Source organism: Nyctereutes procyonoides, unplaced genomic scaffold (genome assembly GCF_905146905.1).
Source record: "Nyctereutes procyonoides isolate TBG_1078 unplaced genomic scaffold, NYPRO_anot_genome, whole genome shotgun sequence".
Lineage (NCBI taxonomy): Eukaryota > Metazoa > Chordata > Mammalia > Carnivora > Canidae > Nyctereutes > Nyctereutes procyonoides.
The window spans coordinates 48,981,876-49,009,842 of record NW_026575052.1 but is presented as its reverse complement, the minus strand read 5'-3'; the positions used below and the strand labels follow the sequence as shown (position 1 = coordinate 49,009,842).

The 27,967-nt window shown below is 51.0% G+C and overlaps 1 protein-coding gene across 4 annotated transcripts; it reads right to left on the bottom strand.

Moving 5' to 3' along the window:
* Positions 1-100: 100 nt before the first annotated feature.
* ARAP3 (ArfGAP with RhoGAP domain, ankyrin repeat and PH domain 3) lies at positions 101-24,626 on the bottom strand. 4 transcript variants are annotated; one of them, XM_055332530.1, is made up of 34 exons: positions 23,720-24,287; positions 22,713-22,886; positions 22,378-22,466; positions 22,198-22,259; positions 21,984-22,095; positions 17,954-18,154; positions 17,704-17,773; positions 17,317-17,437; positions 17,041-17,225; positions 16,833-16,939; positions 16,375-16,574; positions 16,193-16,278; positions 15,873-16,055; positions 15,580-15,715; positions 14,871-14,987; positions 14,318-14,465; positions 14,109-14,211; positions 12,006-12,225; positions 11,016-11,079; positions 10,375-10,538; positions 8,284-8,496; positions 7,902-8,007; positions 6,553-6,700; positions 6,177-6,245; positions 5,390-5,464; positions 5,178-5,292; positions 2,968-3,096; positions 2,747-2,880; positions 2,481-2,563; positions 2,345-2,380; positions 2,150-2,213; positions 1,913-2,050; positions 1,669-1,707; positions 101-1,131 (listed from the first exon to the last, which is right to left on the bottom strand). In XM_055332530.1, the coding sequence occupies exons 1-34, from the start codon at positions 23,987-23,989 to the stop codon at positions 655-657; spliced, it is 4,638 nt and encodes a 1,545-aa protein (XP_055188505.1). In that variant the 5' UTR covers positions 23,990-24,287; the 3' UTR covers positions 101-654. The 4 variants fall into 4 exon arrangements, with proteins under 4 accessions (XP_055188505.1, XP_055188506.1, XP_055188504.1 ...); XM_055332531.1 differs by lacking the exon at positions 23,720-24,287 and adding an exon at positions 24,551-24,626 and having other exon boundaries at positions 22,378-22,918; XM_055332529.1 differs by having other exon boundaries at positions 22,378-22,886; positions 23,720-24,288.
* Positions 24,627-27,967: the final 3,341 nt, after the last annotated feature.

The window sequence follows — 27,967 nt, the reverse complement described above, 5'->3', positions numbered from 1 at the left end:
CATATTTTATCCTGAATACCTGACACCCAATTAGGTACTCAAAACATATTTGCTGAATGAATGAATGAATGAATGAATGAATGAAACAATAATAGCCTTTTGGTTCCAAGATTTATTAACAGTGACACAACCTTTTTTGCTTCTCTTTGCACCAGCTCCCAACCCCAATCAACCACCCTACTCTAGGTCTTCAGTGTAGTTCCCAAGTGTAGGAGGTGGGGTAGGACAGACTTGGAAATCATTCAGCTCTCGGGCTTCCAAATCCTTTTTTTTCTTTAATGCAGGAAAATCATTCTTTTCAAACCCCAAATCTCTCACTGAACACCTACATATCAAATATATAAAGCAGGAGTTGCCCTTGTTGAGGGAAATTACGTGGGGCTTACAGCTCTAAGAAACAGTTTGATGTTCACTGCTCTCCTTAATTCAGTGACTTCATGGTACATATAAATGAGTGGAGGTTCAATAAAGGGCCATAACCTGACCCTCTCTGGGCAGGAGAGTCCAGAGCCCTCAGTCCTGTGCTCTTTCCATAGCACCACACTGGATTTTAGAGTCTTTCCAGCCAGAACAGAGGAGGCTCCCAGCAGTGTCTGCCATGGTGAGAATTTGGGTCCTCGGGTTATCTACCCCTTCAGACTACTCATCTTAGGGTCATGTGAGGGGCTGGCTGGAGGGCGAACTAGAAGGTTGGGTGGGGAAGCCAGGTGTCTGTGTCAGAAGGCCATTGGGGTTCGGAGATTGAGGGCTGGAGGGCTGGGAGGGGCTGCCCAGGCCTATGGTGGTTTCTCCTTTCCTCAGGATGAGGCTGCTAAGCTCCTGGAGCAGCTGTTCCTCCAGGGACCCATGTGCCTGGGGGCTGCTCTTTGAAGGGGGGCCTGGAGGAGGCTCAGGTGGCCTCTCCTCTGGGCCTGGGCCACCTGCCTTGGGGAAAAGGGGTTTGTCAAAGGACCTCTGGCTGGTGAGGGGGGTCTCTGGGTTGGCTGTCTTTTCTCTCATCATAAAGAAGGAAGTAGAGGTGTCCTTGGTCAGTTCAGGGAAGGCTCCCACTTCCTCATACACTGGCTCCTCATAGACAGGCTCCTCCAGTTCCTCTTGCTCCTCCACAGACCCCTGGGATGACTTCATGGGCTGGATGGGAATGGGGTAGCATGATGCAGGCACAAAGTTAGAGTTACTAGATTATTAATCGCTAACATTTATTGAGCTCTTCCTCTGAGCCAGATGCTGTAAATACTTTTTGCACATATGATACCAAAACAACTCTGTACAATGGGTTACAGTGAAGGTGAGTGAACTGAGGTACAGAGGGGTTAAGTAAGTTGCCCAAGATCACACAGAGAGTAAATGGAAGAACTGGGGCTTCAGCCCAAGTCTATCTGACTCCAAAATATATTCACTTAACCACTTTCCTTCTATTTCTCAGATCCTATGACTACTTCCCCTGTTCTTTATCACATCCTGCGATCCCTCATTTTCCTCATTCCTTCTGGTCCCTCACAATACTCTCTCTCTCTCTCTCTCTCTCTCTCTCTCTCCCCCTCTCTCATGCACATACACATACACACAGATGGCCTGCATCAGAACAAATATAGAGGGCACACTGGTTCAGGCAGCACAGAGGAGCACAGGGCTGATGGGCACAGCTGAGACAGGTACAGTACTCACAAAGAACATGGACAGGGTCCTCCGGTTGTGAAGTCGTCGCTGGGCACAGTGGGATGGGGATGAGGGGAGGGAGAGACACAGAGACACAGTGAGGCCTGGCAACAAAAGGCAGGGGTGGGGGCTTGGGGGCACAAAGAAGGCAGAGGGGGGCATCAGGCTGGCAGGCACACCACTCCCTTCTGCAGGGTGGCAAGGACATGGGCAGGGATCAGGAAGGCGCTGGAGCAGGCTGAGGGTACCTCACCAGGGTCTGATTGGCAGAGAGGAGGGTGGCCCCACTGTCATCTCCTCTGATAGGCAGCAAAGGCATGGTGCCAAACTTCTGACGGGCGAGGTCAGAGGAGGAATGGCGTCGTAAGACCACTGGCTGCTGGTCATCATGCTGGAGGGAGAGTAAGGAGTTGGCACAGTGACTGGGGGAAATATGGAGGGCTAGAGCTGGGACCTCAGACCTAGTCCCCAGCTTTCTCCTTTGCCTCACCTGGGCTTTGAGAATGCTGGTGGTCCAGTCCCACATCTCATCTTCATCAGTGCATGACAGGCAGCTGGGGGTGATCAGAGGGGAATGAGCCAGAGAGGAGGGGTTATAGCTATAGGGATGTATGATGGAAAAAGCAGGGAGGTGGTGGGCAAGGTGCAGGGGTGGGCCAGAGAAGCCAGGCTGAGAGGTACTCACAGGTGCATCTTCTCCAGTATCAATGTGAAGCCCCACCTAGGAGGCAGAGGAGAACAGAGATGGGCGGGCAATAAGAAAAGACAGAGGGATGATGGCCGGAAGGCCCTAGAAATGTGGGCTGGGGAAGAAAACTCACGGTGTAGGAGGCTTTAACTTCTTTCGGATTCCCAGATAGACCTTGGAACCTTCCAAAGGCCACTCCCGTTCTGGTTTAGAGCTCTGAGAACAAGAAGGCCATCAGCGAGATCAAGAGGTGAGAGAAGGATGACAGTCAGGTCAAGAAGTCATGGAAGCACTGGGGTTAACTGATAAGCACATAGGCTGTGGAGTAAGAGAGCTGATGCGGTCATAGCTGCTCCAAAGGGCTGCCAGCATCCCTCTCTGCTCCCGCCAGCACCTCACCTTCTTTTCCTTGAGTAGCAGCAAGCAGCGGCCACGCAGGAGAAAGAACCTCTCCTGGAAGCGGTTTCCCAATAAGCGGGGCGGCTCCTCCCGACACCGCAACAGACCCACCCTTGGGCTCTCACGCCGGATACCTGGGCACAAACAGTCACCTATTCTAGGTGGAGGGTCCTGGGGAAGAGACCTGGTTTGAGGGGTGCTGGGCTGATAAGGAGGTTCACCTGTGAAGAGGCAGCCGGCCTGGGCCAAGGAGACTTTTCTCAAGAGCAAGGAAGCTGAGCAGGGCTCTGGAAGCTGGCACCATTGAAGCGCCTGCTCTAGGACCCTTTCCTTGGGGTGCAGTGGCCGCTCTAAGGAGTAAAGTGGGGACGGGTATCAACCAGAGTATCCAGACCCTGGAGCCTCCTACTCCTTTCCCACCAGTGTCACATTTGTTTGTCCATCCCACAGCCCAGCTACAGTTATTTATTTCAGCACCAACTCTATGCCTCTATACCAGGCACTGTTGGCCCTGGGAATACAATGGTGAGCCTGAAACACACGACCTACTTTCACAAAGCCCACAGCAAAGTGAGGGAGCAGATAGTACACAGGTAAGTAAACCAAAGAATTGCAGATAATTAAATACTTGAAAGAAACAATATCTTAACAATATCTTATTCAGTTCAGAGAAAGTAGGAGGGCAGCTACTGGGATAGCATGATGACTGGGCAAGGTCTTTCAAAAGGGGGCATTTGAAGAGGAGACTGAAGCCTGGAGGAGATGGAAGAAAAAGCCATGCTAATCAGGAGAATAGGGATGCCTGGGTGGCTCAGTGGTTTAGAGCCTGCCTTTGGCCCTGGGTGTGATCCTGGGGTCCCGGGATCGAGTCCTGCATCATGCTCCCTGCATGGAGCCTGCTTCTCCCTCTGCCTGTTCCTCTGCCTCTCTCTGTGTGTCTCTCATGAATAAATAAATAAAATCCTTAAAAGAAAAAAAAATCAGGGAAGAAGATGTTGGGCATGACACAACGTAGTAATAAAGGCCTGTGTCAAGAAAGATGTGCGTGAAGAACAGCTAGCATGGCTCAAGCACAGAGAATGAGATATGTGAAATGTGGTCCAAGAAATAAACAAGGGCCAGACATTCGGGGTTTGTGGGCCATGACAAGGAATTTGAATTGTATTTCAAGTTCAGGGAGAAGCCTTTGGAAGGTAATGGCATGCTCTGACTTATGCCTAAAATGCACATTGACTGCTACAGGGAAAATGGATTGTCGGAGGTAAGAAGGGAGCACTGGCCAGCTGTTCCTTTAGTGGTTAATATTGGGTGCAGAGACATAGTGGTGACTTTAACCTGGCTGGTGGTGATGGAGATGGCTGGAGATGGAGAGAAGCAACAGATTCTAATAGAATCAAAAGGGCTAGCTGGTTGCATGAGCTGTGAAATTGAAGGAAAGGGAAGACTCTCAGGTCTCTGGTTTTGATAACTGAGTGAACAGAGGTGCCACTGAATAAGGGAAAACTGGGAAATGACTTAGGTTTTTTGTTAGGTGAAGGGTCTGGGAATTGATTTCATTCTTGCATGTATTAAATTAGAGATGCATAGGGCGGGACGCCTGGGTGGCTTAGTGATTGAGCACTTGCCTTTGGCCCAGGGCATGACCCTGGAGTCCCGGGATCGAGTCCCACATCAGGCTCCCTGCAAAGAGCCTGCTTCTCCCTTTGCCTATGTCTCTGCCTCTCTCTCACTCTCTCTGTGTGTGTGTCTCTCATGAATGGATAAATAAAATATTTTAAAAAAAGAGAGAGAGATTGATGCATTGGGCACCTGTGTGGCTCAGTCAGTTAAGTGTCCAACTCCTGATTTGGGCTCAGGGTCATGATCTCAGGGTCCTGGGATTGAGCTCCGCGTGAGGCTCTACACTGGGTGTGGAGCCTACTTAGGATTCTCTCTCTCTCCCCTCCCCACAATCAAAATAATAATAATAATAATAATAATAAATCAGAGATGCTTGTGAGACAGACATATAAGTGGTGGTGTGCGGTAGACAGTTGGATATGTGAGCGTGGAGCTCAGAGAAGAGGTCTGGGCCAGAGACCCAGCTTATTAATGGCATTTAAAGGCACTGGAATGGATGAGTCATCCAAGGAGAAATGTAGATAGAGAAAGGAAGAGGGTCCAGGGTCAAACTCTGGGTCCCTCCAATATTTGGAATCCAGGCAAAGGAGGAAGAAAAGCCTTCTTTGAGGAGGAAGGGATACCAAGGACTTGTGAGGTCCACAAAAGTCAGGAAAGAAGAGAGTACTGAGTACTGAGAGAGTGGTCAGCAGCAGAGTGTCCCCTCATGCACACAAGGACAGGGTGACTATATTTGGTAACACAGAAGGCACTGAGGACTTTGACCCCCCTCCCATCACATATGCATGTGCCCTTGCATGGTCTTGCTCACCAAGCTCTCCGTGCTCACGAATCTCAAATGTCACCCACAAGTCCATCCCAGCCTCTGCCCCCCGCATCTCCAAAACCTGGTTGGTCAGCTCCTCAGCAGTCAGTGTTGGAGACACCTGGGTCAGGGCAAGAGCAGAGGACCCATGCTGGTCAGTCCACTGATCCTTCCCCCTACCATCCTTTCATCTCCCCCGTTGTCCCCTCAGGACTGACCTTTAGGGTGACACAGTTGTCTGGCAGCTGCTGTTCTATATAAACCTCCATGATGAGGTCTCCAGCCTGGGACAGCTGAGGTGAAGCGGTGAAGAAGTCAGGAGGACATGAGAAGATGCGAAATATCAAGATCAGAGGTCTCCTATGTTGCCTCATAAGCACGTCCACCACACACACACACAAAATCTCCTCCTACCCATCATTCCCAGTGTGGCTCAGGCCCTTAAAAGGGAGAACCCCAAGAGTGGTAGAACCACATCTTCAGGCTGCATAGGTGCTTCCCAAGGCAGTGCAGCATATGCTTGGAAGAACAGGTTTAGAGTCAGACTCTCTGGGTTTCAACTCTGCCACTTGCTAACAGTATGACTTAAATAAGTGACCCTCAAGGCCTCTGTTTCTTTATTTGAAAAAATGGGACTGTCTACCTCATGGAGTTGTATGAGGCTAAAGTAAGATCATGGGTGCTTGGAAGATAATAAGTCCTTAGCTGTTTACTATCACATTTATTACTATCATTCTCTGCGCTTTGTCTAACTTAGCCAACTATTCCTTGGATCTCCTACACGCGGAACTGGAATATTCTGCCACCATTTTGTAATGAAGAATCCTTGTGGTGGAATAAGTAGAGCAAATCCTAAACCAAACCCCTCCCCCCAAAGCATTCCCCTCCTTGGGTTTCCCCTCTGCCTCAGGGAGCTGAGGGCCAATGTCCAGCAGCAGAAGGTCACCTTCCTATCCTGCTATCTCCTCCTGGCCCACTCAGGAGTTTAAGGTCAGGACAAGTTACCTGTACATCCTTCCAGGTGGTGATAAGACTGACTTCCAAGTCAATCTGAGCTACCTGGTCAGAGTCAATCTGTGGAAGAGCCAGAAAGGAGTGTGTGTATTGTAGGGCAGGTGGGGGGCAGGAGTGGGGTGCTAGGAAAGAGGCAAACAGAGTTTGCAAGACCACAAGACCAGTATGAAAGCATTAGAGGCTAGGAGAGCTAAGAATCAATGAGGCATGGGCTTTTGGAGTGAGGTTATGGGATAGAGGGACCCAGGGTTATGGGAAATGATTCTTGATGCAGAGGGCCTTCAGCGGTCTGGGCTGGGAGCTTCTGTGGTGAGCAGGATCAAGAATCCAAGAAGAGGGACTATAGTCAGGCGTGGGGAGAGCTTACATCAAAGATGGAGACGTAGTCATCGATGAGTTCCTGTAGCACCCGCACCTCATGTTCCCCCCGCCCATCCGTCTGGAACACACTGGGTGCAAAGAGCAGGGCCAGGTTCCGCGTGCACATCTGGTTTAGAGAGGCACACTTCTGCACCCTGCAGAGGGGTGTGACACGACTCATAAGGGATATGGCTTGTGCTCACCTATTAGTCGATGCATCCATTCATTCAGGAAATACTTATTGAGTCCCTACTATATGCTGAGGGGCCTCGGCTAAGCACTTGGGATACAGCTGTAAAACACAATACTGGCCTCAAGGAGCTCCCTGTCTAGCAGGGATACAGATAAGGAATGGGTAATTATAAATATAGTAGGGGGCAGCAAACTTTTTATGTAAAGGGACAGATAGTAAATATTTTAGGTTTGTAGGCCCTACATTTATGGTTGCAATTTGTCAGTTCTACTGTTGTAATATGACAAAAGCCATAGGCAATATATAAGTGAATGGGTGTGCTTTTACACTTCATGTACAAAACTTTATTTATTTTAAAGATTTATTTATTAGAGAGAGAGAGCATGCATGCAAGTGCACAGTGGGGAGAGGGAGAGGGAGGGAGAGAATCTTAAGCAGGTTCTACAACCAGTGAGGAGCCTGACACAAGGCTTGGTCTCACAACCCTGAGATCATGACCTGAGCCAAAATCAAGAGTCAAATTCTTAAACTGAGCCACCCAGGTGCCCCTGTACAAAACTATTTAAGAAAATAGGCAATGGGATGGATTTGGCCCATGGGCCATAGCTGGCCTATCCCTACAATATAGAGTAATCAGTACAACACAGCCTGGGGTCACTTTAGAATCATTTAAAGACCTGTCTTCCCATTAGACTGGTCAAGGTAGATCTGCATCTTATCCTCTATGTCTCCTCCATCTAATCCTTTGCCTGGCATAGAATAATAAAACAAAATAGCACTGATTATTCACCGTGTCTGAATGCTTACTACATACATGCCAGGTGCTGCAGTAAGAATTTTATAAGGACTATCTCATTTAACTCTCATCACCTAGGAGGCAGATACTATTAATTACACCATCTTCCTTTACAAATGAGGAAACTGAGGCTCAGAGAGTACAAGTAACTTACCCAAAGTCACACACTAGAATGATAGAGCCAGAGTAAAGCTAGGTCTGCCTGACCCTAAAGTCCACACTCTGAACCTTTGTGCTAGGACAGCTACACTTAACAACTGTTTGCAGGATGAATGAGTAAATGTAAGGTGGCAAGGCAGGAGAGGGAGGTTGGACAGAGGCGATAAACGGTCAGTGAGGAGCCTGCAGGGGGTCTGGCCATACTGACCGATAAAGATGCCCGATAAGGGTAGCCAGTGTGCGGCGGTTGACCTGTGGCAGGCAGCCAATCACTTCTTTGTATTTCTCTAGGCGCTGATTCTTCTGGGGTAGCTCTAGGATGGAATGGGAAGGAGTGGAGAGGATCACAGAAGGAAGCATGGAGAGATTTTTAGAGAAACAAACCCAGGATGGATGTCCCTCTGCCCCTTCCCACCTTGACCTAAGTTGAGCCCCTGAGTGATCCTGGGGTTTGGGGGAGCAGGAGGGGAGGACTGGGGAGGAGGGCTGCCAAATCCCACAAAGCAGCCTCAGGGATTCTGGAGGGGTGGGGTGGGGTTCCTGGTTGCCCCTTGTCTCCTGTGGGAAATTCTTAGGAATCTTGGGAGTACCAGCAGCCTCCCTCCAGCGAGGCAACAACCGTGCAGAGGTCACAGGGTCATCAAGCTCTCGAAAGAAGCGTTTGAGTGTATCGGTGACATCTTCCACAAAGTGCTCTCCTGGCCGGAGCTTCACTGAGCGGGCATCCCGTCGGAACTCAGCCAGGAGCCGAAGGCTACGGGCACGGGCACCCCCTTTCCGGTATATGCCCTCCAGCTGGAGCCCTGAGAATAGCCAGCATCTCTGCTTACCACTGCCCAAAGACCCAACTACCCACCCAGTATCTCTGACTGCCCCCCCCCCCGCCAATGCTATATGGCTATTGGCGTAAGGGCGCCAGGGAGGAGGAAGTCTGCCTCCAGAGTCTTGATTCTTAAAACCCTGCCCAAGTCCTCCTCAGAAAGTCCTTCCCTAACCATGAAATTACACACAGCCTCCAACACTCTCTGTCTCCTCACTATTTTGAATTTGAAATAGCACTCTCAAATGACATAACAGTTGATCCTTCACTATTCACAAATTCCATGCTGTGAATTCATCTACTGCTAAAATTTATTTGTAGCCCCCAAATCAATACTTGGTGCATTTTCCAGTCATTTCTGTATAGGCACAGAATGGAGGAGAATTTGAGTTGCCTGCTGGACACATTCCCAGTGAGGCACTCATATGGTAAACAAGTGTAGTTTTCACAGTATATATAGAACCACATTTTTTGCATTCTTGTGCTTTTTTGGGGGTGGTTCCACTGTTTAAAATGGCCCCCAAGCAAAGTGCTGAAGTGCTGTCAAGTATTCCTCAGCTCAGGAAGGCTGTGTGTGCCTTATGGAGAGATTATGTGTGTCACATAAGCTTTGCCCCTGTGTGAGTTATACTGCTGCTGGCTGTGAGTTCAAAATTAACAGATCACAAATACGTGATCTTTAAATAGAAACACGTTCAAAACAAGGTTACATGTTGATCACTTGATGAGAAGGTGACCAGAGGTTCCTAGGAACCCAACCTTATATTTCCACTAGGGTAATGATTTAGGATTCATTAATTCAGTGTTTGCAGTAGCTTCATAGAACAAAACTGTGGATAACGAGAACTGACTGTATTTTTCTTATTACCCATCTCTCCCACTAGCCTCTGAGCTTCATAGAACCTTCCCTTTTCACTGCTATATCTCCAGTGTCTGGCACATGGGAGCAACTTAGCAAACAAGCATCTGCGGAATGAAGAGTGGCAGCACAGTAACTGTGGAGTGGGTATAAACACCCATACTCTTTCTCCAGGGCTTTCCCCTGGACTGTTGACTTCATTCTTCCTCTGGACTTGAGAGAGACTGAGAAGAGAATGGGATCTAGGGAGTGGGAGAACTCACTAAATGAAGCAACTACTACCAAGATGTGGAAAATGTCAGTAGCCACTGACTATCCACCATCCATGCTGTAAGCATAATTATTTGTAGCTGATAGCTCTCTCTCTCTCTCTCTCTCTCTCTCTCTCTCTTTTGCCCTTTACTGCCTTCCTTGGTTTTCCATGAATTTTCCTTCTCAAGAGTCCAGCCTCCTAAAAGGGGGGTTCGCCAAGGAGCTAGATTCTACTTGAAAAAAGAAGAGGGCAAAGTGTCACAAAGAATTCTGGAAACCACTTGCACAGCTGATCCTTTGTGCCTGGAAAAACTCCCACACAGAATAATTCTGCTTAGACCTTCAGGGGTTTTGCTGCATAGCTTGGCTCTTGCCTTCTGGCTGCCCCCTCTTTGTTCTCTATGGCTTTCCATCTCCAGTCCTCTTTCAGCGCTGCTCTCCCTCCACACCCATGCCCCACCAACAGCTACCTTGGAACACTTACTACCTGCCAGGTGCTGTGCTAAATGCTTTACATACGTTATCTTACTATCACAGCTATTCTAGAAATGAGGAATGTTAGTAGTCCCATCCTGCAGCCAGGGGAGCTGAGGCTCAGAAAGGTAAACAGCTTGCCAAGGGTGATACAGCAGGTTGCCGTGTTAGGCTGTTAATCTCTGGAGGCAAAGCTCTTGTAGGCAGATCATATCCTCTGGCTGTGCCCATGTCCCGCATCCCCTACTGGCTCAGGATTGGCCAGTACCTACTCACCGTGCTGAGTGACAAAACTGATGCAGGCATCCACGATGATGGGGATGTCACCCCGGCTCATCTGCTGCTCCTGCAGCCCTGTGCCGCCCCCGCCAGCTGCCCCCTCAATGGCTGTGTTCCATGCTGAGAAATCCAGTCGGCCCTCCCCCTGCAGATACAGGGTCCTGAGACCCGAGAGGCCTGAGTCAGAGCCAGCTCCAGAGGGTCCTTTAAACTAGGAGGCCCAGGATCACAAGGACCAGATTTTCCAGAGCCACCAGCAGGGGGCAGCAACATGCAACCCAGATGGGGCTCCTGAACTAGACAGATGAATTTTTCTTCTTTCTTTTTTTCAGATATTTGTCTATTTATTTGAGAGAGAGAGAGAGAGTGCATGCACACGCTAGAGGAGGGGCCAGAGGGAGAGGGACAAGCAGACTCCCTGCTGAGCAGGGAGCCCAACACAGGGCTCAATCCCAGGACAGGACCCAAAGACCATGAAGTGAGCTGAAGTCAGATGCCCAACCAACTGAGCCACACCCAGGCACCAAGTAGACAGGTGAATTTGAGGAAATGGGCAGTGGTATAGCAGACCAAGGTGGAGGGTAGGGGCTGGGCTCTCAAAAGAGGGACCCAGGATCAAGGATAGGGACAACATTTACCTTCCTGTCTCCACCAGGACCAAATGCTCCTTCTTGTCTGGGGTGTCAGCTGCTGATACCACACCTGGGAGGAGAATCATCAGACATTATCATTGTAATTGTCTTCATCAGAGTGACCAATACGTCACTAAATATTTAAGGTATGTAGGTCCTAGAGTAGGAGCCTTACAAACAATGTTGCATTAAATCCTATAAGCTACATACTATTATCCTTATTTTACAGATGAAAGATTAATGCTCAGAGGTAAGTTTCTGGTCCCTTTACTTTTATAAAATGGCAAAGCTTGGGGATCCCTGGGTGGCTCAGTGGTTGAGTGCCTGCCTTTGGCCCAGGGCATGATTCTGGAGTCTCGGGACTGAGTCCCACGTCGGGCTCCCTGCATGGGGAGGAGGGAGCCCTCCTCTCTCTCTCTACCTGTGTCTCTCTCTCTCTCTCTCTACCTGTGTCTCTGCCTCTCTCTCTTTCTCTGTGTCTCTCATGAATAAATAAATAAAATCTTTTTAAAAATGGCAAAGCTGAGCTTGAACTCAGGTCTCTTGTTTCCAAATTCTGCCATATTATCCCACACTGTTCCTCCTTGAGGAAGAAGTGAGAGTACCCAGTCCCTTCTCCCAGTCTCCAACCAGCAAGTGGCTCCAATAATAACAGTAACATTTGTAACATCTGACATTTATTAAACACTTGTAAGATACCTCCTGCCAGGCTCCGTGATAAGTGTTTTACATGCATTGTCTTATTTGAAACTTACAACTCTTTTATAAAGATTATAAGGATGAGGCAACTAAGGCACAGAAAGGTTAAGTAACTTATCCAAGATCATATAGCTAGGAAGTGATAGAGATGGGGGTCTGTATCTGGGTAGTCTGACTCCAGAGCTTGTGCCTGAATCTGCTATGTTCTGCTGTTTCCCATAGGGACCTCAAATAGAGGAAGGTCCACTACTCCCCATTCCATGGCCACCTTTCATCCCTATCCCCACCCCTGCTCACTGATTTCCTGTAGCCGCCGCAGATGCACCATGTCCTCAGGGGCTGGAGGGCCAGGGCCCGGTGCTGGACACAGGAAGAGGTGGTCACCACGAAGAAGTCCAAACCCTGACAGCCAGAGGCTGGGGGCCAGCGCTGAATGGGTGGGTGAGCGCAGCCACAGGCGGCCCAGCCGCAGCAGCCCAGGGCCCAACAGCTGGTGACAGCTCAACGGGGAGAACCACTGTGAGGCAAGAGGAAGACATGAGGAAAAGGAGTATGGGGAAAGAGACAAGACATGGGGGAGAGAAATAAGAGTGAGAAGGATAGGGCAAGACAGGAGGAGATAGCAAAAGAAAGAGAAAAATGAAAAGGAATCAGGAGAGAGCAAAACAAAGACCCAAGGAGACAGGAGATGGGTGGAGAAAGACAGGAAAGAAATTCAGTTCAATTTCATTTGCTTCTGCCAACACAGAAAAGACCTCTGTGTGGCAGCCTTCTGCTCCTTGTCGGATGTCGGGGCAAGAAAGAATGGGGAGCCCAAGTGCTGTAACTGAAGAGTCACAATGCCCTGGGAAATCCCACCACCCTGAGGGGCCAGGGAAGGCTTCAAGGAGAAACAAGTGTTTGAGGTGGTCCACAAAGGAGCGCTTCCCCAACTACCTGTGGTGAAGGAACAGTGTTCTTTTCTTTTTTTGTTCAAAGTTCCAATCTCTTACTAACCAGTACTTTCATGAAAGAAAGAAAGAAAGAAAGAAAGAAAGAAAGAAAGAAAGAAAGAAAGAAACTACTAGCAAAGTGAAATGAAAAAGGAAACACAAAATATAAGCTCCCACTTTAAAAAATTAGATTCTACACATAAAATAACCCTGTCACATTGCTATGAAAGAGTCTGAATGCTCACTCTCAAGTTCTGTTCTTATCCTGTCAGAGGCGGTAACAAAGAGTCTATAAACCAGTGTGGTGTAACAGGCTGCAGACCACACCTGGGGTGGTCCAGCCTTTAAGGATAAGCTACATTTTTAGAAAGTGTAGCTAACAATAAGAGGACACCGCAAGGTGGCTACGAGGGCCATGACAGAGCCCTGAAAGGATATGAAGAGAATTTCTTGGTGAGAGTTCTACTCCTCTAACCAGAAGAGTGGGGTCAGAAGCCAGAGAGCAGTTGAGCATTTCCCACAGAGGAGTGTCACATGCTGCAGAGCCGACCAGGTGAAGCCAAGAGGCCCTGGGACTTTGGCAATGGGAAGTCACTAGCCATCCCCACAGCGAAGCAGCTCAGAAGTCTGGCAAAAGAGGGCAGCCACGAGGGGTTAAGGAGGAAGTGCAATCCTGCCAGGGCACACAAACTTCTGAGAGGTTATCAGGAGGGTGTCAGGGTGATGAGGTGAAAGTAGAGCAGGGCTGAGGGAAAAACTGGCTAAAGATGGGAATGATTGTTATCTTCATCACCATTACTATTTCAACACCCACGAATGGAGGGCCTGCTATGTGCCACGCAGCGCAGGCCTCACGTGTCACTTACTCCTCAACCCCAAAGAGTGTGTCTTCTACACCCACTCTATCCATATGGAAAAGCTCGTGAGGCTAAGAGTTGGAGGACTCAGATCCCAGCACGTCTGATTCTAGGGTGTGAACTTTTAACTCCAGGGAGAGGGTGCAGGATGCAGAGACCAGCTTGCCTGGGAATGGAGATGCTGAGCCACATAAACGCAGCCTTCCCTCTCTACTGAGAGAACTTAGGAGAAGAGGAGTTAGAGGCACCCTTTCCTTGAGCAGAGGCCCTGCGCACTGACGTTTGGGCCATGAGCTTTGGAGACAGAGGTCTGTTTTTGATCCTGTCCTCTGCTACCTCATAGCTCTGTGACCTTGACCGAGGGACTTCATAACCTCTGTGACTCTACTTTCCTCTATGTGAAATATTTATAATCCTTTTCTCTGAATGTTGCTGTAAAAGTTAAATGAGATTTTGAGTGGATAATGCCTAACACTGGTCCTTGCACAGCTGTTAACCTTAGCTGTGAGTGGAAGTGGTGGGAGTGACTCTAGGAATAAGAGAGGGCAGGATGGGAGCAGCTGGGGACAGGGAAACCACCAGCTGTCTGGGAGGGGCCTCAGCTGGCTCACCTTGCCCACAGCACTGGTCCAGGCCTCCAGACTGTCAGCTCCATCTGTGCCAAAATGCTGGATCCTCCCCCCGGTGAGGATGAGCTCAAAGGAAAAGGGGAACCTAGAGAGAAACGGAGGTCCAGGAGGAGAATGGGGACCAGCAGGGGGCTGGCAGGCTCAGGATCAGGAAGGGCAAAGGGGGGTACAGGGAGCACAGGTGCGATTACCTGTCAAGGTCACCTGGGTCAGTGGGTGGGGGACTCACACCCAAACATACAACATCCTGGGGCTGGATGAGGCTGAGGGGTTCAGGACTGCTTTCCGACACAAACATTTCCAGAGCCGCTCTCAGCACACACCACAGTCTGGGGGGAGCTAAGGGAGAGGCTGATGGTCAGCAGGAAGAAAGTCCTCTGTCCCTACTGCCATAATTCCCATTTGCCAGATATTTATACTATCTGTGCCAAACCTTCCTGCCTTTATATGATCTGATGTAATCTTCACCCTTTGAGGTGGGAAACTGAGGCCCAGAGTTTAAGTAACTTGCCCAAGTCACATAAGCAGGAAGTAGCAGAGCTAGGATTTGGTCCAGGCAGTCTGACTTCACAGCATAGGCTCTCAATTATCACCCAATGCTGCCACCGGGCATAGTCCCTCTCCTACTCCCAGTACCCAGCCCACTCCAGGGCGTGGTCCTACATGCCCTTCCAAGACTCTGCGGTATACTCTTGCTCATCCCAGTTTCTGCCCCATCTCCGCCCACCTTCGCTCCTCTCTCACCATCCCGGCCCCTCCGAGGAGGAGGGGGTCCAGCTTTGTTGCTGATGGGACCACAGTACAGGAAGCTGCTGTAGGTGGCAGGTACCACCACCTCATTGTACACACCAGGGGAAGGGTCTGCAAGGCGAAGGAGAAGTGGTCAGTTCAGGGCAGTGGGATGGCCTGAGCCTCCTGAGGGAAAGGGTCAAATTGAGGAAGACAGAGGGACCCAACTCCACTGGCAGCATGGCCAAGTTGAGCCCAGGGGGCTGGACCCCTCACCACCTCAATTAGAAAAGAGGGTGGCAGGAAGTGAAGCTTCAGCCCTTGCCCACTGCCTCTCCCCACCAATGAGTCAACCAGCCAGTCAGCCAGCGGCAGGGGCCTCTGAGCATCAGCTTTCCTGTAAGTCTGTCCTGACCACTGGAAGAAAACCTCTTTAGATGACCATTTCTATGATCAGATTTCCCACAGGGAGGTGAGACCTCACTTACGGGTTGACCTTGTCAGGGGTAGACCAGCAGTAACACCTCAAACATCCAGATCCACCCCAGGCAGTGGCCACCATTGGTCATTTCATGACATCAGGAAATAGACCCCAGAGGATCTAGAAGGTTCGGAAACTACCCAGACTAGGCTACTGTGATGGCCTGAGTATGGAAACAATCAAGGCACAGGTCAGGGCAGAGAATTCTTGGAGGGTGAGAAAGGGGACCTTTGTGAGAATTACCTGGGATTAGGAGACCAGGGAAGCTGCCATCCAAGGCTGAGGGGGACCAGGGCTCATCACCCTCAGTGACCTCAACACAGAGGAGCTGGGTCATGTTCTTCAGTAGGTTGGGTCCTGCCACAGCTGCACACAGTGCCTATAGAGGGAGAAGGGCCTCTGTCAGCCCTAAGAGCCAACCTGAGAGCATGGGGACAGTCTTCCAGTCATCAAAAACAGCCCCCAAAACCCCAAGTCTAGGTATTTCATCTTAGAGACTACCTTCCTCCCTATCAGCCCCAATCTGTCCCTCCTACCTGGAGAAGCCGGCTGTGATCTGGATACTGAGGGTGGGGCTTCCGGAAGAGACCCAGTCGGTACTTCCGGGAGATAAACTCTCCCCGGGGGCCAGGGCTTGTATCTGGATGCACCCCCTCACCTACGGGTAGTGCCCCTGCCCAGAAGCGGTTGGCACGATCATTTCCCAGGACAATGAACAACTGCAGGATGACAAGGGGCAGAGGCAAGTGACAAGAACTCAAGAATCTCTGACATTCAGTCCCCAAGCTAGACCCAAGGCCTTTGTTGGATGCTTTCCTTTCCTCTTCCCCACCTTCTCCCTTTTCAGACTCCTCACCTGCACTATCTCATTACTCCAGACACTTGTGTCCAGCTTCAGGCTCTGTACCTTGGAGATCCCAGAACCCAGGGCCCGGTGCTGACCTGTTCAGGTATGAAGGATACGTGGCATAGAGACCAGAGCCCCCTGCCCTAGCCTCCTGCCCTCTCCCTGTTTCAGCTAAAGGCCCCAGCCCTCACCTGCACACTGCTTGCAGATGACCACTCCCAGGTTGACAGCAGCCCAGTCTGGGCGGGAGGCCCCGCAGTCCGCACAGTGCCGGTTTGCCCGATTGGACCAGATTTTCTCGGCCACCTCGTAGTCAGACAGGGTCTCAGTTACGGCTTCCTGCAGAGCGGCCGCCCAGCTCTGCCGAGCCCCCCCAGACTCGGCTGTGAAGCTGAGGGGTGGACAGCCATTCCGTGGGCATGGATATCCCCTTTGACCTGTCCCATCCCACTGGCCATTCCCACAGGAGCCACCACAGGCCACATCTGGGCCAGCCCAGACTCTTCTGAGACCTTGACCCTGCTCGCTGGACTCTCGTCAGTGCACACCCACTGACATCCTACCGAAGAGGCCCCCAGTCCTCTGCCCGCCCTGTGCCGCCTTCCAAAGTCTTTCCCCCAGCCCTGCCTCCTGCCAGTCTGGGCACCACCTGAAGCAGCGATGGGGTGTGAGCAGATCAAAGCTGCGACTCTTTGTTTCCCGGACACTGCAGCCTTGCAGTTCAATGAAGCAGATCCCGATGCCCAAAGAAAAGGCCTGGTGGGAACAGAGGGGGGCGGTGTGTGGGGTTGGAGCAGGCAGTGAGGTGCCAGCATGGGCTAGGCCAGACTCCTTGGCCCCAGCCCGGCCCTTCTCACCTGCTCACTCTTGTACAGTGCCAACTCTCCAGGGCTCAAAGCAGCAAAAACCTTGGCCTTGTGTCCACGAAGCTCCAGCATGCCTGTGCGGAGGGGTCGGGGTGGCTGAGGAGGCCGGGGGTGGCCCAGGAGGCGCTGCTCCCTCAGGCAGGATTGAAGCGTGGAGCACCACGTGTCCCGCTGGGCTGGTGGGGGACAGAGAAGCAGGTTAGCCTGTGGGCTGTGTGGTCATGTGGCCTTCGCTGCCACCCTGACATAACAGGCTCTGATTCTCACCCTCGCTCTCTGTGCGAAATACAAACACCCTCTGGCCAGTGATGACCTGGAATTTGTTGTCCTTGCTGCTGCGGGTCATCTCAATGGCTGTCAGAGGGATCACACCCTTGGGGAAGGGATCCTGTAGAGAGAAGAGAGCCCAGGGATGCATAGGGACAGAAACTCAGCCATGCGTGCTGACCTGGGAGCCAACACCAACTTTTAATGAGATCAGCACTCATTTCACAAGCAGTGGGGTACAGCTGCTAACCCAGCTACTTTAGATGCTCACATCAGCCGTGTGGTAACCCCTTACCACGGGCTTCCCGTCTACCATCCTGAGCCTTTCTGAGCCCTCCCTTTCCCTCTCTTTCGCCAGGCCCAACACAGCATCTCTCAGACCCTCACCTTATCACTGCCAAAGTACATCAGACTCCTCCCATTGAACTGCACAAACCGCCTCTGGAAAACGTAGTTTCTGGGGATGGGAAGGGTCAGGATGAGTGAGTGGTAAGGGCTGTATCTGGGGGGCACCTAGGGTCTGGGAGCTCATGGGACCTGACCCACCACCACCACCACCCAACACCACCCTGCCTTCCCCTTCTCCTCCCCCTGCTCCTCCCTCCCCTCCCCCCTTTTCCCTCCCTAGCAGCCCCACCCCTGAGGGGAGAGCTTGTCTAGCCAGCCACTGAGAAGGGGCGTGGGGCGGTCTGCTGTGGAGGAGAAGCTGGCATAGGGTGAAATGAGGTCATCATTGGTCTCCACGTCGAGGGTGGGCAGTGAGAGGGTGGAATCCCCAGGCAGCTCGAGGCTGGCATAGCCAGCGTCCTCCCGCACCTCCAGATCCTGCCTGCTGAGCCTTATATGGGGCAAGACAGAGGAATAAACATTAGACCCAGTTTCCTGGACATTTCCATCAGCAGCATTTCACAGAATGCCTGACAGGTACTGGATCACTTTTCAACAGGGAAATAGGGAAGTTGGGAACCCAAAGATTAGCATAAAGTTTCTTCCCTGAGCACACTTAGATTTTTTATTGGAGCAATTTCAGTCCCTCTCCTCTGCCACTAGTGTTACTTTGGTAGAAAAGTTGGAGAAGGGCTGTACAGCTGGCTCTCTGGTCTTTTCTCCGAAAAGGGCTTGACCTTCTGTCCCTGGACCAAGTTGCCCTCAGTTCTCACCAGGGTGCTATGAACTGCCTAACAGCTTCTACTCGGGCCTTCACTCTTGACATGTTAAAAATGAAAATGAGATCATTTCACTCCTCCCCCACATGAAATCCTGCAATAACTTCCCATTTGCAGTTAGGATAAACCCAAATTCCTTACCATGGGCTGCAAAACCTTGTAGAATGAGACCTACAGCCGGTCCCCTGACCTCTTCTATCCCCCTTGCCTTCGCTTCCTGCATTCAGCCACATTCTCTTCTTCCTTTCAGAGTCTTTGCACATGCTGCTTGCTCCCTCTACCTAGAACACGCTTCCCCAGTCTGCCTTTTCTCATCCTTTAGGTCTTTGCTTATGCCAGAAAGTCCTCTATTATTCTTTGTCACTTTCCAATAGTCCTTCACCTCAGTAGCACAAAATCATTTGCAAACCTTAAAATACTGGTCTGTGGGCCGCACACTAGACACTTGAGTTTGATATTCTGGGAATGAAGCCCAAGCATCTCTAGTTCTAAAAGTTCCCCAGGCTATAGTGCTGCTAAGATTAAGAATCATCACTCTACCTTCTTTGTTTCCTACTTCACTGAAAAACTGAAACAATAAGACAAGAACCCCACAGACTCACAGTGCCTCATCTACAAAGTTTCACACATACTTTGCATTCCTTCTGCTACCATAATAAACATCCCCGTCTGAAACCAGTCCCTCCTCTGGATACTCTCCTCTCACCTACACAAGGACATTGCTCCAGACTTTCCCCACCTTCTCTCCCCTACAGCAGCTAATTTTCCCTCTCTCCCAGATCACTGTGATCCACCTGTCAACATATGTAACACTCCATTCTACAAAAGCCATTTCTTGACTCCATCCTACAAAAACCATTTCTTAACTCCATTTCCACTAACAACAACCACTCAACTCTCTGCTCTTCTTTGCAGAAAAACTCAAAAAATGTTGTCTATACATTCCAACTCCTTTCTGTTATCTCCTGAGACCGTTCTGATCCAACTTTCACCTCTACCCTTTGTCAAGGTCCTCAGTGACCTTCATGTTGCCTATTCCAGAGGCCAAGGTTTTTTTTTTAAGATTTTTTTTATTTATTTGAGAGAGTGAGTGCGCACATGAGTAGTGGTAGGGAGGGGGAAGAGGGAGAGGAAGGAGCAGGCTCCCCACTGAGCAAGAAGTGGGGCTCCATCCCAGGAACTGAGATCATGACCTGAGCCTGAGGCAGACAGGCAGACACTTAATGGATTGAGCCACCCAGGCGCCCCACCAGAGGCCAATTCTCAGTCTTCATTTTCCTTGACCTCTGAGCAGCATTTGACACCACTGACCTCCCCCTCTTCCCTTCTTTACTCGGCTCCTGTGACGTCACATTTTCCTGGTTTTCCTTCTTCTTCACTAGCCATTCCTTTTCAGTCTGTTTTGCTGGTTCTTCTTCTCCCAAACCTCTTGATACTGGAGTATGCCAGGACTCTGATCTTGGTTCTCTGCTCTATCGATATGCATTCCCAGCTATATATACCCACCTAGATACTGACAACCCACAAATTTGGATCTCCAGGATGCCTGGGTGGCTCAGACGGTTAAGCATCTGCCTTCAGCTCGGGTCATGATCTCAGGGTTCTGGGATCGAGTCCTGCATGGGTCACCCCACTCACTGAGGAGTCCGCTTCTCCCTCTCCCTCTGCCTTTCCTTCCACTTGTGCTCTCTCTCTCAAATGAATAAATAAATCTTAAAAAAAATTTTTTAGGGAATCTCTGGGTGGCTCAGTGGTTTAGCGCCACCTTCGGCCCAGGGTGTGATCCTGGAGACCCAGGATCGAGTCCCACATCAGGCTCCCTGCATGGAGCCTGCTTCTCCTTCTGCCTGTGTCTCTGCCTCTGTGTGTGTGTGTGTCTCATGAATAAATAAACAAAATCTTAAAAAAAAAACAAACCGTTCTTATTAAAAAAAAAAAAAATTAGATCTCCAATTCAGACATCTCCTCCAAATTCCAAACTTGTAAATCCAGTGGTCTATTTGTCATCTCTTCTCAGGCTTATAATATATACCCCAAATTCCACACGTCCAAAATGGAACTCCTGATTTCCCCACCACCCCTGGGTTTCTTCCCCATCTCAGACCGAGCAACTCCAGGAACTTTCAGTTGCTCAAATGGTGCTATCCAACAGAACTCAATGTGAAAACCACACATATGATTTTCCATTTTTCAGTAGGCACATTAAAAAATAAAAAGAAACAAGTGAAACTAATTATCATAATACATTTTATTTACTCCAACATACCTTAAATATTAACATTTTATTATGCAATCTGTGTAAAAAGTAAGATAATTTATGTCTACTTCTATTATACTCATCCAGTATTGCTTTTTTCACACTAAGTCTCTGAGATTTGGTAGTTTTACAGTTACAGCACACCTTACTCCAGACTAGCCACATTTCATGTGTTCAGTAATTATATGTGGCTAGTACTGCCACCCTGGACAGTGTAGGCTCAGCCTGAAATCCCCGAAGTCATTCTTGACTGCTCTTTTCTCTCACACCCCAATTTCCTAGGAGAGTTTGCCTTCAACATGTAACCAAAATCCAACCTATTCTTACCATCTCCACTACTGGGACGCCTGCCTGAGATGTCTCACCTAGATTACTGCAACAACCTCTTAACTGGTCTCTCTGCTTCTTCTTTTGCCCTCTATAGACCATTCCCAACACAGTGACCAGAGGGATTCTTAAAATGTAAGTCAAAACGCTTCCAAAGGCTTCCCATCTCACTTAGAGTCAAAGTGAAAGTCCCTACACGGTCCTACCTGATCTGGCCTCTTTACCTCTCTGACATCATTTCCTCCCACTTTTCCTGCCCTAGCCACTCTGTCCCAGTCACACTGGCCTTGTCACCACTCCTGGGTCTACCTGGAAGCCTCTATTCTGGCCACTCCCCCTGCCTGGGACACTTTTCTCCAAGATACTGTCATGACTAATTCACCCGCTTCACTTTGCTCAAGTGTCATCTTCTTAACACTCTGGCAACTCTTAATGAAGAATTGCAGTGCCCTTCCCCCTCAATCCTACCCAGCCTTCTTACCCTGCTCCATTTTTTTCCCATGGCACTTACCACCTTTTAACATACCATGTAACTTACTTATTATATCTATTGTTATTTGACTATCTCCCCATAGGGGGAGGGATTTCTGGTCTATCCCAAGTACCTACAACAATATCAGGCAGGTAGTAAGTGCTCAGTAAAGACTTTTTAAATGAAAGCATGAAAAGCACATCTAGCTGTTTTAAATCATATAACCATTTGTTTGTCTACTTGTTTAATTTCCCGTCTGCCCCACTGAGTCACAAGCTGCCTGAGGAGGGGACTGGGTCTGTCATAATCCTCCTGTATCTTGAGTACCTGGCTGTCACACAGTGGACACTCAATGCACACTTAATAAATAACTGGATACATGGCCACCACCGACTGCTCCTCAAACTTCCCTCTTCCTGCCATCACCACTCTACTGACTACTCACCTGTGTTCAGCCCTGTCCTGAGAGACACCTCTGCCTTCTCTTCTCTCCAGTGGCCCTGGGACCCCTGCAGGCTGGACACCATAGTACAGGCAACCAGGGTCCATGATGTGCACTGGCAGGAAAGGGAGAGACAGGGAAGAGGAGTTCAGGTGGGAATGTCTGGGATCCTGGAGGGCCCTGTCCCTCTCCTCAAAACCCACAATAACCCACCTACCTGTGCCTGTTGTGGGCCTGAGGGCAGGGGTGGGGGCAGCTGCCTGGGAACTGTCTGGGGCCCTAAGAGAAAAAGTCTATTGATCATTAAGGGAGAGAGGAGAAAGAACTAGCCCTCATGTCCTGCTTCTCCCTGCTGCCCCCACCCAGCACTGGATCCCAAGGGAGCAACCCCACTCACGTGTTCTGAGTCATCTGTACCCCGCCTCTTAAGTCCAGACCAAAGTAGATGGCATTAGGCATCATCTCCATAGTATTCAAGGCTGCAGTCTGCTCAGAGGAGGAGGTGGAGAGAGGAGGAGACTTCGGGCTGGACTCTGGGCTCCTGGACACTTCTGGCCTCCAGAGGGCTGGGCTCACTCCAGGCCATTGGGTGGTGGTAGGGCCACTGAGCCCACCAAATACTGTCCTGGGTTTAGGCACAGGCTTGGGGGGCTGGGCTTGGGGAGCTAGGCTGGGGGATGGCTCCATGGCACTGTCTGACTGGGGATCCAGGGAGCCCTCTGTAGCACCTGCCTGCAGCAGGCGCAGAATGCGTTTCCGGTGACCTGTGGCGCTGATGCCCAACTGCCTCAGCTCCTCGTGGCCCAGGCCTCGGGCTGCACCTGCCGTAGCCAGGCCATGCTGCCGGAACGAGTCTGCATACTGCTCCAGGTGCACCGTGGCCAGCCACACAGCGATGTCCAGGTCCTGAGGGGCAGCCATGGGGGCTCAGGCCATTGCTGGGGGGAGCGGCAGGGTGAAGGGAGGGCTCAGGCTGAGATTCCCCCTCCCTGTCCCAAAGTCTGAGGCCTAGACAGGGGGTAGGTACCAGACTCCAGTCTTCCTCGAAAGAAAAATGACCAGTGGCCAGCAATCTGGAGGAAGAGCCGTCCCAGAACATCAGAAAGGGCTTTCTTATTATAGGAGGATCCCTTCCTTTGTAGTTGAGGACACTGAGGCCCAGAGAAGAGAAGAGGCTTGCCCCAGGCTCACAATGAGTTGGTAAAAGTGCTGGCCCCCAAACGCCTGCCCACTCTGGGTCTGGATCAAAGCTCTGCCTCTGCTTTACTGTACACTCAACCAAGTAAGCCCAGGACAAGATGACAGAGCCTGCAGGGGCAGAATGGAATGGGATGGTAGGGAGGAAGGCCCCCATGATGTAGCCTGATTCTGCTGTAGCATAAGGTGGGGACAGGGTCAGCTGTAGCATGGGAGGAGGGAGGAGTTGCAGATCCCACTCCCCCTGGTCTCCAGAGCTGAGGTCCAGGCTCCACCATCCTAATCCTGGTCATTCCCAGTTCCTCCTCCCCTTCCACCTATTGTCTCTGGTCAGACTTCCTTCCTGTCCCTCCGGTCCTGGCCACCCCCACATCCTGTCTGCCTTGGTCAGGCTGGCCAGAGAGTCCTAACTATTCTCAGCAAGTAGGGTCCTGGCCCTGGGAAGAGGCCACTTGGGGAGTGGGGATAGGGGTGGAGAATTGGGCCAGAGAGATGACAGACCAGGGGCCAGGGGTACTCCAGGGTCTTCCCTCTCCACCAACCTGCAGCATGTTCGCACACGTGTATGCACACTTGAGCACACTCCCTGCAGGGACCAGAAGTGTGAAATAACATCCCCCTATCTCTGCCTTCTCCACATCTTCCTCTTGTGAGCCTTCCCTTTCCCTGCCCATGCCCTTGGGCTCAGGTCTCTGAGGCTCTGTCCCATTCTGCCAAGCTGACCCTGATCCTGGCCTATTCTCTGAGCCTGTCTCAGATTCTTTCTCCCTGGAGTTTTCTCTCTGCCTGTCCCTGTCTCTACTGCACTCCATCTGTCTATCTCTACTAAATCCATCGTTGTTCCTCTCCTTCTTTTGCTCTCTATCACTAAGCCTCTCCTTGCCTCAATCTCCACTTTTACTTAGATCTTTAGTTGTATCTAACTCCAGATTTCTGTCTCTCTGCCTCTGCCTGTTAGGCTCTCTCTCTTTTTCTCTCTGTGGGGTCCTGACCAGGACTGCCTTTCGCCCCAGCATCAGTTCTGGCCTCTCGGCCTCTCCACAGCTGGGCCCCAACCCCAACCCCAACCTTGTTAGGGCCTGACTCAGAGCCCAGTTTCCCAGTGACTCAGACCCAGCCGAGGGCACGGGACTGAGAGCCCGGAGCGGAGGTGCGCTGGGCAGAAGTGCGGGGGGGGGGGGGGGGGGCGGGCGCGCGGGTCAGTGCGGGCTGCGACTGGGGAGGGGGCAAGGAGGAAGGGGGCAGAGGCCGGGCCACCGGAGGGAGGGGCGGGTCGCGGCGGGGAGGGGGCAGGGGACGCGGAGAGAGCCCTCGAGGAGGGGACGGGAGGAGGAGTCTGGGAGGCAGGGGCCCGTGGGCGCGGGGGTCCTCACCTCACTGCGCGGCCGCCGTCCGCTCCCGCTGCTGGTCGCGCCGTCCGAGGCTCGGGTCGCGCCGCGCCGGCCCCGCCTCCCCTGGGCCCTCCCGCCGGCCCCGCCCCGCCCCGCCGGCCGGTCCCCTCGGCGGGCCCCCGCCACTCCTTGTGCAAGCGCCGGCCTTCAAAAGGTTGGGGCTCCTTACCCAACCGCGGCGCTTATCTCGGGGCCTGGCCGGCTCTGCCCTCGTAGAGGCCGAGTAAGGGACCGGAACAGGGCTGGAGGCCAAGACAGCCTGAGACCGCGGGACCAGGGGCAGAGACCAGAATGGAGATGGGACAGGGGTGGAGCCAGAGCAGAAAGGAGAGCGCCGTGAGGGGGACGGCTTTGCATCCCCGCCGCTGTTCCCTCCCCGGGGTGCCAGGAGGGAGAAAGCGGTTGGCCCCACGCGCGCCCAGCACGGCGGCCGGACCCTGGCACCCAGCTAAGGAGACGACGAAGCCAGCCTCCAGGAGGCGCGGAGAGCCGTCGCCTTCCAGGCCGGGAGCCTCCGGCGGGGGCCCAGCGATCTGCGGTGGGGGCACGGGGCGGGCGCCCGCACAGGAGCCCCCAGCGCTTCTCCCTCCCCAGGGGCCACACCCAGGTTTCCTCCCGGAGGTGAAGGTGGGCAAGGCAACATTCCTCCTCCCAAACCAGGGCTCGGGGCTGCCTTCTTGAGGACGAGCCTGGTGCCCTGCAAGCACAGTAAGCCAGCAAGCAGTCTTTTCGTCGTCGGAGAAACCCCTTCTTCTCATCCTCCTACTGTAATTTTTTTTTTTGGGGGGGGGAGTTACCTGAGGAGAAACGGCTCCTCTGCTCTTCCCCAATCTTGCCTGGAGCCCCAGCCTTGGAGCTTGTCCCCCAGAGCCCGAGGCACTTCCCCCTCAGACCTGCACTGGCTCAGCTACGTGTGGTGGGAGGGGGGAGGGGGGGACACCACTGTCTGGCTGTGTTTTCCTGTTTGTATGAGAGGAAGTTGGCTGTGAGTCAGCAAACACAAGCACAGTCAGTAGCTAGTGGAAGACCCCTGCCTCAGCAGAAGGTGAGGGGTGTGTGGAGAAGGGGTCCTCACCTCTCCCAACTGCCCCAGCTTGGAGAGGATCTGCCATCTTCAGCTTCCTGGAGCTCTTCTCTCTGAGAAAGAGAGTGATGATAATAATAATTAATCATTAATATGGCCATCCTAATGACTACCACTTACAGAGAGCTGACTCTGTCCCAGGTCCTGTGCAAATATTGCTTTGCAAGTTTCCATTAATCCTCAAAACAGCTCTTAAGATAGGGAATTTTAACACCTCCATTTTACAGATTAGGAGACATTTTTCTGAATGGACACCTGCAGGGCCAGGAGGATGATTTTCACAGACCTCCTACTTAATAAAGACTGGAAATGGACCTCAGCTGCTTCTCCCTGAAATCCATGAGCTCCTAGTTTAAGGCCACCATCCCACAGGGCCGCTCCCAGCCAGTGACCAAGCTCAGCAGAGATCCTAAGGTAGTCCCATTCCTGGGAAATAAGGGGACTCCTCTGACAGCTGACCTTGACTTGAGATTCCCCCCTCCCCCTCCCACCCCATACCCTTGATGAACTTTCATTCTACTGCATAGTGGTCTAGGATGCTTCCTCCCGACCTTCCTTCCTTCACTCTCTCCTTCATCCCTCTCTTGCTCCCTTCCTCTCCCACATTTCCCAGTCACCCAGCAAGAGAAGGAAATCCAGTGAATTACTATAGGGCGCAGGGAGTTTGGAAGGGTGGGGTTAGTTACTGGGGTGGGGTTGGGAGGGCCAGATACAGGAGTTCTGAACACTTTTTGTGTCAAATTCCCCTTTGACAATCTGGTAAAACTATGTACTCAGTCTCAGAATAATGTTTTAAAATGCCTAAGATGAAATACGTAGGATTACAAAGGAAACCAATTATATAGTAATACAGTTGTAAAACTATTTTAATGTGATACAGTAATATATGGGCTTCTTTATTAATGCTTTAGATAAGATCTAGCAGTAGGTTGATACCTTACATAATTTTGAAGCAGGGAGGAGCATAAATGATATTTCAGAACATCTGCAATACGGTAACACCATACAAAAATATATGATTTGTATTGGTGAGAAACCCATGGTTATAGTTAATAGGAGTGGTCTGTGGCTACTGTCATAATTGAAGGAAATGCTAAATTCCAGCTAGAGATTAGTGAAATAATAGAATATTTTTTCCCATCCAAGTTTAGAAAGTCCACATTGAGGACACCTGAGTGAGAGGCTCAGGGTAGAGATGCAGAAAGGGAGACCCAGCTCTCTCCCAAGACTCCGTGTTCCTTGTCTGGCTCAGCAATTTGGTGGTGGGTGAAGATTCTGGTCCCTGGGTTGTACCTTCCTTCTCTCTTTTTTCTCCTGGCTCTCTCTAACATGCACCTCCCATATCTATTTTGCTGTTTCCCTTATTTCTGTCTCTTTTCTTTGTCTTTCTGTCTTCCTTTGAATACATTTCTTTCTTCACTATGAATCTCCTTGTGGTTTTCCTCTGTGTGTCTATCTCCCTGCCTCATCTCTCTTTGTACCTCTGTCTATGTCCATGCCTCTCTCTTTGTTTCCATAATCGATCACTGAGGGGACAGGGAAGATTCAAAGGATTCCTATAGCCTGAGCCCAGTGACTCCAGTTCTACGGTCCTTGAGAGCTAGAAGAGGGAGTATCCCTGAGCCTGCAGTTCTGGATTGGCAGGCATGGGTCTTCCTTCCCCTCTCCCTCTTTAATTCTCAACCTTCTTTTTTCTTTTCTTTTTTTTAATATTTTATTTATTTATTCATGAGAGATGCAGAGACAGAGACATAGGCAGAGGAAGAAGCAGGCTCCTGCAGGGAGCCCAATGTAGGACTCAATACCAGGATGCCAGGATCACACCCTGAGCTGAAGGCAGATGCTCAACCACTCAGCCACCCAGGCATCCCAATTCTCAACTTTTTTAAGGGCAGAAACAGGTCAATACAGAGATGAGTGAGAATGAAGGCAGTGAATGGAAACATTCCAGACTCTGGAAGATAAAGACTCTGTGACCCTGAACATTGTATCTTTCTCCAAACCCCCAGGAATCCTGGTGAAGAGGCTAGGCTGTCTTCTGCCCTCCTCCATACCTGAGCAGAGAAGGGGACAATACTGACCAGGTCTGGTGTGGAGGCACAAGGACTCAGAGGTTAAGCCTGTGGCAGATGTCTGCCCTGGCCCCTGGTGGGTGGGCAGAAAGGAGCGAACCCTCATTTGGCTCAAGAAAAGGGAGCACAAGAGTTCTGGATTGATCTTTCCTATGAGTACATAAGAGTAGGGTAGAACAACCAAATCAACTGGTCCCCTGGGACAGTATATACTTCCCAAAAAGATTTAGAGAGGGGAGGTTT